The 14,372-nt window shown below is 44.5% G+C and overlaps 1 protein-coding gene across 1 annotated transcript in view; it reads left to right on the top strand.

The window, feature by feature from the left end:
* Window positions 1-14,372, top strand: part of LOC135541704 (glutamate receptor ionotropic, NMDA 3B-like) — an 83,464-nt gene that overhangs the window by 27,013 nt on the left and 42,079 nt on the right. The window contains 3 exon segments of the mRNA XM_064968016.1: window positions 8,833-9,100; window positions 9,242-9,522; window positions 9,666-9,838. Coding sequence (XP_064824088.1) covers window positions 8,833-9,100; window positions 9,242-9,522; window positions 9,666-9,838 — 722 coding nt within the window.

Here is a 14,372-nt window from a genome sequence, read left to right on the forward strand (position 1 = left end):
TAGCAGTAATAACATCACACTCCCAGTGGGGATAGCAGTAATAACATCACACTCCCAGTGGGGATAGCAGTAATAACATCACACACTCCCAGTGGGGATAGCAGTAATAACATCACACTCCCAGTGGGGATAGCAGTAATAACATTACACACTCCTAGTGGGGATAGCAGTAATAACATCACACACTCCCAGTGGGGATAGCAGTAATAACATCACACTCCTAGTGGGGATAGCAGTAATAACATCACACACTCCTAGTGGGGATAGCAGTAATAACATCACACACTCCCAGTGTGGATAGCAGTAATAACATCACACACTCCCAGTGGGGATAGCAGTAATAACATCACACACTCCCAGTGGGGATAGCAGTAATAACATCACACACTCCCAGTGGGGATAGCAGTAATAACATCACACACTCCCAGTGGGGATAGCAGTAATAACATCACACACTCCTAGTGGGGATAGCAGTAATAACATCACACACTCCCAGTGGGGATAGCAGTAATAACATCACACACTCCCAGTGGGGATAGCAGTAATAACATCACACACTCCCAGTGGGGATAGCAGTAATAACATCACACACTCCCAGTGGGGATAGCAGTAATAAAATCACACACTCCCAGTGGGGATAGCATTAATAACATCACACTCCCAGTGGGGATAGCAGTAATAACATCACACTCCCAGTGGGGATAGCAGTAATAACATCACACTCCCAGTGGGGATAGCAGTAATAACATCACACTCCCAGTGGGGATAGCAGTAATAACATCACACTCCCAGTGGGGATAGCAGTAATAACATCACACTCCCAGTGGGGATAGCAGTAATAACATCACACTCCCAGTGGGGATAGCAGTAATAACATCACACTCCCAGTGGGGAAAAGTAATAACATCACACTCCCAGTGGGGATAGCAGTAATAACATCACACTCCCAGTGGGGATAGCAGTAATAACATCACACTCCCAGTGGGGATAGCAGTAATAACATCACACTCCCAGTGGGGATAGCAGTAATAACATCACACTCCCAGTGGGGATAAGTAATAACATCACACTCCCAGTGGGGAAAAGTAATAACATCACACTCCCAGTGGGGATAGCAGTAATAACATCACACTCCCAGTGGGGAGAGCAGTAATAACATCACACACTCCTAGTGGGGATAGCAGTAATGACATCACACTCCCAGTGGGGATAGCAGTAATAACATCACACTCCCAGTGGGGATAGCAGTAATGACATCACACTCCCAGTGGGGATAGCAGTAATAACATCACACTCCCAGTGGGGATAGCAGTAATAACATCACACTCCTATTGGGGATAGCAGTAATGACATCACACTCCCAGTGGGGATAGCAGTAATAACATCACACTCCCAGTGGGGAAAGCAGTAATAACATCACACTCCCAGTGGGGATAGCAGTAATAACATCACACTCCCAGTGGGGATAAGTAATGACATCACACTCCCAGTGGGGATAGCAGTAATAACATCACACTCCCAGTGGGGATAGCAGTAATAACGTCACACTCCCAGTGGGAATATCAGTAATAACATCACACTCCCAGTGGGGGTAGCAGTAATAACATCACACTCCCAGTGGGGGTAGCAGTAATAACATCACACTCCCAGTGGGGGTAGCAGTAATAACATCACACTCCCAGTGGGGATAGCAGTAATAACATCACACACTCCCAGTGGGGATAGCAGTAATAACATCACACTCCCAGTGGGGATAGCAGTAATAACATCACACTCCCAGTGGGGATAGCAGTAATAACATCACACTCCCAGTGGGGATAGCAGTAATAACATCACACTCCCAGTGGGGATAGCAGTAATAACATCACACACTCCTAGTGGGTATAGCAGTAATAACATCACACACTCCCAGTGGGGATAGCAGTAATAACATCACACTCCTAGTGGGGATAGCAGTAATAACATCACACTCCTAGTGGGGATAGCAGTAATAACATCACACACTCCTAGTGGGGATAGCAGTAATAACATCACACACTCCCAGTGGGGATAGCAGTAATAACATCACACACTCCCAGTGGGGATAGCAGTAATAACATCACACTCCCAGTGGGGATAGCAGTAATAACATCACACTCCCAGTGGGGATAGCAGTAATAACATCACACTCCCAGTGGGGATAGCAGTAATAACATCACACTCCCTGTGGGGATAGCAGTAATAACATCACACTCCCAGTGGGGATAGCAGTAATAACATCACACACTCCCAGTGGGGATAGCAGTAATAACATCACACTCCCAGTGGGGATAGCAGTAATAACATCACAGTCCCAGTGTGGGTAGTAGTAATAACATCACACTCCCAGTGTGGATAGCAGTAATAACATCACACTCCCTGTGGGGATAGCAGTAATAACATCACACTCCCAGTGGGGATAGCAGTAATAACATCACACACTCCCAGTGGGGATAGCAGTAATAACATCACACTCCCAGTGGGGATAGCAGTAATAACATCACAGTCCCAGTGTGGGTAGTAGTAATAACATCACACTCCCAGTGTGGATAGCAGTAATAACATCACAGTCCCAGTGTGGGTAGTAGTAATAACATCACACTCCCAGTGGGGGTAGTAGTAATAACATCACACTCCCAGTGTGGATAGCAGTAATAACATCATACTCCCAGTGGGGATAGCAGTAATAACATCACAGTCCCAGTGTGGGTAGTAGTAATAACATCACACTCCCAGTGTGGGTAGCAGTAATAACATCACAGTCCCAGTGTGGGTAGTAGTAATAACATCACACTCCCAGTGTGGGTAGCAGTAATAACATCACAGTCCCAGTGTGGGTAGCAGTAATAACATCACAGTCCCAGTGTGGGTAGCAGTAATAACATCACAGTCCCAGTGTGGGTAGCAGTAATAACATCACAGTCCCAGTGTGGGTAGTAGTAATAACATCACAGTCCCAGTGTGGGTAGTAGTAATAACATCACAGTCCCAGTGTGGGTAGTAGTAATAACATCACACTCCCAGTGTGGGTAGTAGTAATAACATCACAGTCCCAGTGTGGGTAGTAGTAATAACATCACACTCCCAGTGTGGGTAGCAGTAATAACATCACAGTCCCAGTGTGGGTAGTAGTAATAACATCACAATAACATCACCTCCCAGTGTGGGTAGTAGTAATAACATCACAGTCCCAGTGTGGGTAGTAGTAATAACATCACACTCCCAGTGTGGGTAGCAGTAATAACATCACAGTCCCAGTGTGGGTAGTAGTAATAACATCACACTCCCAGTGTGGGTAGCATTAATAACGGACGTCCTTACAATCCAATAGTTGATTTTATGGAAAGAGGCTTTCAGTGTAATTCTGGAGACATAGAGTTGATTTAGTACCTGTTATAGTTTGGTATTTCAGAGAGAGAGAGATAAATTTCAACATACCAATTAGGATTTGGCAAAAAATACTTGAATCATTCATAGAGCCCATTGCCCTTTATGGTTGTGAGGTCTGGGGTCCGCTCACCAACCAAGACTTCACAAAATGGGACAAACACCAAATTGAGACTCTGCACGCAGAATTCTGCAAAAATATCCTCCGTGTACAACGTAGAACACCAAATAATGCATGCAGAGCAGAATTAGGCCGATACCCACTAATTATCAAAATCCAGAAAAGAGCTGTTAAATTCTATAACCACCTAAAAGGAAGTGATTCCCAAACCTTCCACAACAAAGCCATCACCTACAGAACCTGGAGAAGAGTCCCCTAAGCAAGCTGGTCCTGGGGCTCTGTTCACAAACACACCCTACAGAGCCCCATGACAGCAGCACAATTAGACCCAACCAAATCATGAGAAAACAAAAAGATAAAACAAAAAGATAATTACTTGATTGGAAGGAATTAACAAAAAAACAGAGCAAACTAGAATGCTATTTAGCCCTACACAGAGAGTACACAGCGGCAGAATACCTGACCACTGTGACTGACCCAAAATTAAGGAAAGCTTTGAGTATGTACAGACTCAGCGAGCATAGCCTTGCTATTGAGAAAGGCCGCCGAAGGCAGACATGGCTCTCAAGAGAAGACAGGCTATGTGCTCACTGCCCACAAAATGAGGTGGAAACTGAGCTGCACTTCCTAACCTCCTGCCCAATGTATGACCATATTAGAGAGACATATTTCCCTCAGATTACACAGATCCACAAAGAATTCGAAAACAAATCCAATTTTGAAAAACTCCCATATCTACTGGGTGAAATTCCACAGTGTGCCATCAGAGCAGCAAGATTTGTGACCTGTTGCCACGAGAAAAGGGCAACCAGTGAAGAACACTCACCATTGTAAATACAACCCATATCTATGCTTATTTATTTTATCTTGTGTCCTTTACCATTTCTACATTGTAAAAACACTGTATATATATATAATATGACATTTGTAATGTCTTTATTGATTTGAAACTTCTGTATGTGTGATATCTACTGTTAATTTGTATTGTTTATTTCACTTTATATATTATCTACCTTACTTGCTTTGGCAATGTTAACACATGTTACCCATGCCAATAAAGCCCCTTGAATTGAAATGAATTGAGAGAGAGAGAGAGAGAGGGAGAGAGAGAGAGTGAGAGAGAGAGAGAGAGAGAGAGAGGGAGTGAGTGAGGGAGGGAGAGAGAGAGAGAGAGAGAGTGAGAGAGAGAGAGTATCTTGAGATAGTGAGAGGGTATAGTGAGCGGGTAGAGGAAGAGAAGGAGGTAGAGCTCTGTATTCTACTTGATTTGATCACCCTGTTGTAGGAGAATCCACATAATAATTCACATTTCCTGTTGTTGCAGGATTCTTTTCCTGCAGTAGCAATATGGCTCAAATTATGATCTGACATCTGTACACCTCTTCTCTCCTTCTCTGACTGAGGGATGGTGGTTATAGTAATGTAACAATATATATTATGTAATCATATACACAGTTTATGGGGGATACATGCTGATGACTCACACTAGCAATGATATTACACTGGCAACAATCAGTATATTATTGCACATGGTGTGTGTGTGTGTGTGTGTGTGTGTGTGTGTGTGTGTGTGTGTGTGTGTGTGTGTGTGTGTGTGTGTGTGTGTGTGTGTGTGTGTGTGTGTGTGAGTGAGTGAGTGAGTGAGTGAGTGAGTGAGTGAGTGAGTGAGTGAGTGAGTGAGTGAGTGAGTGAGTGAGTGAGTGAGTGTGTGCGCGTGTGCTTTCATGCGTTTTGTTTCATGCGTTTCCTCTGCTGTTTGATCATGAGTCTATCATGGCTAGACTGACTGCTGTTTCCATCATCAACATGACTGTACAATGACTCACTAGTTGACTAACAGCATCTGCTATGTTATGAGGTGAAAACATTCATGATGAATAATCATAAATCCCAAGGTGCTGGTTAAAACGTGGTCATGTCTGTGTGAATGTCATGTCCCAATATTTAAATATCTTTTTTTTACTGGTACAAATCTAATAAACACAATATTATTTAATTTTTTATTTAACCTTTATTTAACTAGGCAAGTCAGTTGAGAACAAATTCTTATTTACGATGACGGACCAAACCCGGACCACGCTGCGCCGCCCTCTGGGACTCCCAATCACAGCTGGATATATTAACTGTGAAATTAGATTTGGACATTTTCATTGCGAGTGAGATAATGTGATTGACAGCCCACACACACACAATACACACCATACACACACACACCATACAAACACATCATACAAACACATACACACACACCATATACACACAACATACACACACACAACATAATCACACACACCATACACACACAACATACACACACACACACACACACACACACACACACACACACACATACACACACACACACACACACACACCATACAGACACAACATACAAACACATACACACACCATATACACACACACCTTACACACACACACCTTACACACCATACACACACACCATACACACACACCATACACACACACCATACACACAACATAATCACACACACCATGCACACACAACATACACACCATACACACCATACACACACACCATACACACAATACACACCATACACACACACACACACACCATACACATACACCATACACACCATACACACCATACACACACACACACACACACACACACATACACACACACACACATACACACACACACCATACACACACAACATACACACACAACATACACACACACCATACACACACACCATACACACACACACCATACACACAACATAATCACACACCACACACACACAACATACACACCATACACACCATACACACACACCATACACAATACACACCATAAACACCATACACACACGCGCACACACACTCATACCATTTTCACACCACACACACACACCATCCACACCACAGGGAACATATCTGGTATTTTTCTGATAAAAGCTTCACTACTGTCATAAAAGTTCCCACTGTTCAACTGTCACAGTCTGTGGAGGGAAACTAATAGCTAATGTTCTCCGCTTCTTGATCATGCAAATGATAATTCAGCTGTGCTGAGAACAATGTCTTATGAAATGGTTAGGAACACGCACACACACACACACACACACACACACACACACACACACACACACACACACACACACACACACACACACACACACACACACACAACAGATAGAAAGAGAGGCTGAAGGAGAGAGAAAGACAGCGGTAGTCTGTAATTTTATAGTGTCAGTGTGCTGTTCTGTCAGGCAACAGTGGTGTTTTTATGAGGCTTTAACGCCCTACTATAGAAAATCACTGTGTTTATGGTTAATTGCCTCAACTCACTGGTGGCAGGCGTGGAACTCCTGTCTCACTACCCTAGCTGTGTGTGTGTGTGTGTGTGTGTGTGTGTGTGTGTGTGTGTGTGTGTGTGTGTGTGTGTGTGTGTGTGTGTGTGTGTGTGTGTGTGTGTGTGTGTGTGTGTGTGTGTGTGTGTGTGTGTGTGTGTGTGTGCTTGCATGCGTGTTCTTGTGGATGTGTGTGTGTTTGTATGTGTGCGTGTGCGTGTGTTTGTGTGGATGTAATTTTCCTGTATTTAAATGTCATTTTTTACTAGCAGAAATCTAATAAACACAACACCACCCATCAATATTAACTGTGAAATTAGATTTGGACATTTTCATTGCGAGTGTGTGAGATAATGTGAAATAATATTTGGACATTTTAAGTGTGTGTACGTGTGAAATAAGATTGAGTCATTTTAAAGTTGTGTGATTGGCTATAAGCCCAGTAGTGTGTATCTCTGTTCTCATCGGCAGGTCTGTGTGGGCTAGCATGGTGTTATACTGAGATAAACACCATTTACACGTGTGTGTGATTAAATGTAATTCATCTTAAATCCAGAATATTGTATTAAACGCCTGGAGACGTGATGAAATGAAGAGTAAATAAACATGAACTGTTTAGCAAAATTACACAACAACACTGGTTGGTTAGCCATCACACTCTGTATTAAACTATACTGGATTATTTAGCTTGGTAGCGGCAGTGTTCCCTTCCCAATGGAGCTATATAGCAGTCACAGGTACTGTACCTTACAGAATGGAACCCCCTCCATCCCTCCATCTCTCCACCCTCCCATCCCTCCATCCTTCCACCCTCCATCCTTCCACCCTGCCACCCCTCCATCCCTCCACCCTGCCATCCCTCCATCCCTCCCATCCCTCGATCCCTCCACCCTCCCATCCCTCGATCCCTCCACCCTCCCATCCCTCGATCTCTCCACCCTCCCATCCCTCGATCTCTCCACCCTCCCATCCCTCGATCCCTCTACCCTCCCATCCCTCGATCTCTCCACCCTCCCATCCCTCGATCTCTCCACCCTCCCATCCCTCCATCCTTCCACCCTCCATCCTTCCACCCTGCCACCCCTCCATCCCTCCACAATGCCACCCCTCCATCCCTCCACCCTCCCATCCCTCCATCCTTCCATCCCTCCATCCCTCCACCCTCCATCCCTCCACCCTCCATCCCTCCACCGTGCCACCCCTCCATCCTTCCATCCCTCCATCCCTCCACCCTCCATCCCTCCATCCCTCCCATCCCTCGATCCCTCCACCCTCCCATCCCTCCATCCCTCCACCCTCCCATCCCTCGACCCTCCCATCCCTCGATCCCTCCACCCTCCCATTCCTCCACTTTCCCATCCCCCCATCCTTTCATCTCTCTTTCTATTTTTCACACACTGTTCCTCCCCACACCGAGCTACCAACTTTTTCGTACAACCCTCACGCCTCCGCTGAGTTCAAACACTATGTTATCTCACGCACACACACACACACACACACACACACACACACACACACACACACACACACACACACACACACACACACACACACACACACACACACACACACACACACACACACACACACACACACACACACACACACACACACACACACCTGTACACCCACCATGAGTATATGTATAAATACTGTATTAATTCAGTTGTGTCTCTGAAGATTTCTAGCAGATTTCCTCGCTCTGTCTATATTCATAAGGTGTGTGTATGTGTTCCTTACTGAACCCATAGATACTGTATACATATGCAACATACCCTTGACTTTGCCTGTAGGCGTAAAGCAACAAGACATGGTTGGAAAGTAGAGTCTGGAAGAAGGGAGCACAGGTAGCTCACTCAGGGGCCTTTCACTCCATTCAACAACATTCAATATTTATGAACATCACACTATGAAAGTATTGCAGAATGGTTTGGTTCTAGTAACATTCTGTTCTCTCTCTCTCTCCCCTAGAACCAGTTCCATCTCCAAATGTCAGTTCGTGTTCCACCCTCTCGCCTGGCCAACCTTCTGCTCTCTGTTCTCCAGGGGGTAGAGGGGGAGACACAGGGTGAAGGGAGAAGAGAGGGGGGAGGTAGGGGTCAGGAAGGGGGTGGAGGGGGAGTTGCTGTGGTGTGTCCTGGATGGGAGGAGAGGGGGGAGGGACTATTGAAACATCTAGAGACACAGAAAGGAACAAGCTGGAATCTACTGGATATCATCAACCTTACACATATAGGAGGGGATGAGAGGAGGGAGGAGAGAGGAAAGGAGGAGAGGAGGGAGGAGAGGAGGGAGGAGAGAGGGAAGGAGGAGAGGAGGGAGGAGAGGAGGGAGGAGAGAGGGAAGGAGGAGAGGAGGGAGGAGAGAGGGGAGGAGGAAAGAGGGGCTGAGAGAGGTGAAGAAACAAATGATGAGACCAGAGAAGACAAGAGGGAAGCTGAGGTCTTGTCTCTCCTCTCCCGTCGTCTTCTTCGCTCCGCCTCTCCTCTCTCCTCCGTGGTCATCCTTGGTTCCGACCCAGAATGTCTCTCTTCTGTCCTCCGTTGCGCCCAGCGTCTCGCTCCCTCACTCCCCACACTGCAGTGGATTATGGGTAACCCTCTGTCACCTGACTCTCTCCTCTCGCTGGGTGGGCCCCTCGGCCTATTGGCTTATGGAGAGGTGATTATTAATTGGTTGATTTATTAATTCATTGAATTGTTTGGTTGATTGATTGGGTGATTCATTGATTGGCTGATTGTTTATTTGGTGTTGGTTTTATTTGACCTTTGAAAACCCATTTAAAAGTGTGTGTGTGTGTCTAGGTGGGTCGTAAGCCCATCACCTTCTACATCCGAGACGCGCTGCGGTTGATTGGTCAGGCGGTGACGTCGGCCAGTGAGGTGAGGCCAGACCTGGCTCTGATCCAGAACCTGGTCAACTGTTACGATAAACCTAACAAAGAGGAAGTGCCCTCGTCTGGACAGTACCTGGCCAGGTAGATATATTGTACAACCACACACACACACACACACACACACACACACACACACACACACACACACACATATACACACACACACATCTCTCTCCCCTCCTCCAGCCATTGGCACCAGATGATAGAATGGAGTCTGAGAGGACCTGTCCCATTTATAATCCATGCCAAGCCTGAGAATAAACAGACAGACCTGGACAGATTGTAGATAGACTTAAGGCTTGGGACTGTGGCAAGATTAGCTTTATACAGCTATACAAAGCTTTATTGACACCATTACAAAGACAGGTATAGTGTTCTGTCTGACATCTATACATAGATAGAGCCAGTGTTCTGTCTGACAGCTTTTTATAGATAGAGCCAGTGTTCTGTCTTACAGCTTTATATAGATAGAGCCAGTGTTCTGTCTTACAGCTTTATATAGCTAGAGCCAGTGTTCTGTCTGACAGCTTTACATAGATAGAGCCAGTGTTCTATATGATAGCTTTACATAGATAGATAGAGCCATTGTTCTATTTGACAGCTTTACATAGATAGATAGAGCCAGTGTTCTGTCTGACAGCTTTACATAGATAGATAGAGCCATTGTTCTGTCTGACAGCTTTACATAGATAGATAGAGCCAGTGTTCTGTCTGACAGCTTTACATAGATAGAGCCAGTGTTCTGTCTGACAGCTTTACATAGATAGATACAGTGCCTTGCGAAAGTATTCGGCCCCCTTGAACTTTGCGACCTTTTGCCACATTTCAGGCTTCAAACATAAAGATCTGATTTTTTTTGTGAAGAATCAACAACAAGTGGGACACAATCATGAAGTGGAACGACATTTATTGGATATTTCAAACTTTTTTAACAAATCAAAAACTGAAAAATTGGGCGTGCAAAATTATTCAGCCCCTTTACTTTCAGTGCAGCAAACTCTCTCCAGAAGTTCAGTGAGGATCTCTGAATGATCCAATGTTGACCTAAATGACTAATGATGATAAATACAATCCACCTGTGTGTAATCAAGTCTCCGTATAAATGCACCTGCACTGTGATAGTCTCAGAGGTCCGTTAAAAGCACAGAGAGCATCATGAAGAACAAGGAACACACCAGGCAGGTCCGAGATACTGTTGTGAAGAAGTTTAAAGCCGGATTTGGATACAAAAAGATTTCCCAAGCTTTAAACATCCCAAGGAGCACTGTGCAAGCGATAATGTTGAAATGGAAGGAGTATCAGACCACTGCAAATCTACCAAGACCTGGCCGTCCCTCTAGACTTTCAGCTCATACAAGGAGAAGACTGATCAGAGATGCAGCCAAGAGGCCCATGATCACTCTGGATGAACTGCAGAGATCTACAGCTGAGGTGGGAGACTCTGTCCATAGGACAACAATCTTATATTGCACAAATCTGGCCTTTATGGAAGAGTGGCAAGAAGAAAGCCATTTCTTAAAGATATCCATAAAAAGTGTTGTTTAAAGTTTGCCACAAGCCACCTGGGAGACACACCAAAATTGTGGAAGAAGGTGCTCTGGTCAGATGAAACCAAAATTGAACTTTTTGGCAACAATGCAAAACGTTATGTTTGGCGTAAAAGCAACACAGCTCATCACCTTGAACACACCATACCCACTGTCAAACATGGTGGTGGCAGCATCATGGTTTGGGCCTGCTTTTCTTCAGCAGGGACAGGGAAGATGGTTAAAATTGATGGGAAGATGGATGGAGCCAAATACAGGACCATTCTGGAAGAAAACCTGATGGAGTCTGCAAAAGACCTGAGACTGGGACGGAGATTTGTCTTCCAACAAGACAATGATCCAAAACATAAAGCAAAATCTACAATGGAATGGTTCAAAAATAAACATATCCAGGTGTTAGAATGGCCAAGTCAAAGTCCAGACCTGAATCCAATCGAGAATCTGTGGAAAGAACTGAAAACTGCTGTTCACAAATGCTCTCCATCCAACCTCACTGAGCTCGAGCTGTTTTGCAAGGAGGAATGGGAAAAAATGTCAGTCTCTCGATGTGCAAAACTGATAGAGACATACCCCAAGCGACTTACAGCTGTAATCGCAGCAAAAGGTGGCGCTACAAAGTATTAACTTAAGGGGGCTGAATAATTTTGCACGCCCAATTTTTCAGTTTTTGATTTGTTAAAAAAGTTTGAAATATCCAATAAATGTCATTCCACTTCATGATTGTGTCCCACTTGTTGTTGATTCTTCACAAACAAATACAGTTTTATATCTTTATGTTTGAAGCCTGAAATGTGGCAAAAGGTCGCAAAGTTCAAGGAGGACGAATACTTTCGCAAGGCACTGTAGAGCCAGTGTTCTGTCTGACAGCTTTACATAGATAGATAGAGCCAGTGTTCTGTCTGACAGCTTTACATAGATAGATAGAGCCAGTGTTCTGTCTGACAGCTTTACATAGATAGATAGAGCCAGTGTTCTGTCTGACAGCTTTACATAGATAGATAGAGCCAGTGTTCTGTCTGACAGCTTTACATAGATAGATAGAGCCAGTGTTCTGTCTGACAGCTTTACATTGATAGAGCCAGTGTTCTGTCTGACAGCTTTACATAGATAGAGCCAGTGTTCTGTCTGACAGCTTTACATAGATAGATAGAGCCAGTGTTCTGTCTGACAGCTTTACATTGAAAAAGCCAGTGTTCTGTCTGACAGCTTTACATAGATAGATAGAGCCAGTGTTCTGTCTGACAGCTTTACATAGATAGAGCCAGTGTTCTGTCTGACAGCGTTACATAGATAGAGCCAGTGTTCTGTCTGACAGCTTTACATAGATAGATAGAGCCAGTGTTCTGTCTGACAGTTTTATATTGATAGAGCCAGTGTTCTGTCTGACAGCTTTAGAGCCAGTGTTCTGTCTGACAGCTTTACATTGATAGAGCCAGTGTTCTGTCTGACAGCTTTACATAGATAGATAGAGCCAGTGTTCTGTCTGACAGCTTTACATAGATAGATAGAGCCAGTGTTCTGTCTAACAGGGCCAGTGTCTATTACAAAGTACTGGAAGTTAGACTTCCGGTAGGAAAGGTAATTAACCGCCAATGCCTGAGGGAGAGAGGGATAGATGGAGTGAGGGAGGAAATGAGGAAAGGAAGCAGGGCTTTTTCAGAGTTAAACCTACAAACACTTCGGGAGTTTGTTGGAAACCTAGCCAGATTACATATACTCTGTCTGTCTGTCTGTCTGTCTGTCTGTCTGTCTGTCTGTCTGTCTGTCTGTCTGTCTGTTTGTCTGTCTGTTTGTCTGTCTGTCTGTCTGATCACACTGACCAACAGAGTTGTAAAGGTCCCAACCACCAACAGCAGTATCCACTGACATTTAAGTCACAGACTAATAACATGACAGGCCTTGGATTCTGAAAGAAGCATAAATGGTCTTTGCATTTTCTCACCAAAGTGTGTGAAGCTACACGCTGTTGATCGGCCTTCTTTCTGTTTAGAACAACAACATTCTACTACAACACTTCTACCCACATTATGGAGTGGGGTGAAAGAGGAGACGGAGAGGAAGGAGAGAGGAGGAGAGGAAAGGAGAGAGGAGGAGAGGAGCAGATCAAACAGGGGGTTGTTATCTTAGTGACATCGACCATACAGCCCTTCAATAGACAGCTGCCAAATTAACTGAAGAGAGAGAGAGAGAGCAAGAAGGACAGAGTGAGAGAGAGAGAGGGAGGACAGAGAGATAGAGAGAGAGGGGGAGAGAGGACAAAGATATAGAGAGATAGAGGGGGAGAGGGGACAGAGCGATAGAGAGATAGAGGGGGAGAGGGGACAAAGAGATAGAGAGATAGAGGGGGAGAGAGGACAGAGAGAGAGACTGGGTGAAATTCCACAGTGTGCCATCACAGCAGCAAGATTTGTGACCTGTTGCCACGAGAAAAGGGCAACCAGTGAAGAACAAACACCAATGTAAATACAACCCATATTTATGCTTATTTATTTTATCTTGTGTCCTTTAACCATTTGTACATTGTTAAAACACTGTATATATATATATAATATGACATTTGTAATGTCTTTATTGCTTTGAAACTTCTGTGTATGTAATGTTTACTGTGAATTTTTATTGTTTATTTCACTTTTGTATATTATCTACCTCACTTGCTTTGGCAATGTTAACACATGTTTCCCATGCCAATAAAGCCCTTGAATTGAATTGAATTGAGATGGGAGAGAGGACAGATACATAGAGAGATAGAGGGGGAGAGAGGACAGAGAGATAGAGAGAGAGAGGGGGAGAGGATAGAGAGAGTGAGGGGGAGAAAGGACAGCGAGATAGAGAGAGAGGGGGAGAGAGGACAGAGCGATAGAGAGATAGAGGGGGAGAGAGGACAGAGAGATAGAGAGATAGAGGGGGAGAGAGGACAGAGAGATAGAGATACTTTCATATCTACTGGGTGAAATTCCAGTGTGCCATCACAGCAGCAAGATTTGTGACCTGTTGCCACGAGAAAAGGGCAACCAGTGAAGAACAAATACCATTGTAAATACAACCCATATTTATGCTTATTTATTTTA

Source organism: Oncorhynchus masou, chromosome 6 (assembly GCF_036934945.1).
Source record: "Oncorhynchus masou masou isolate Uvic2021 chromosome 6, UVic_Omas_1.1, whole genome shotgun sequence".
Lineage (NCBI taxonomy): Eukaryota > Metazoa > Chordata > Actinopteri > Salmoniformes > Salmonidae > Oncorhynchus > Oncorhynchus masou.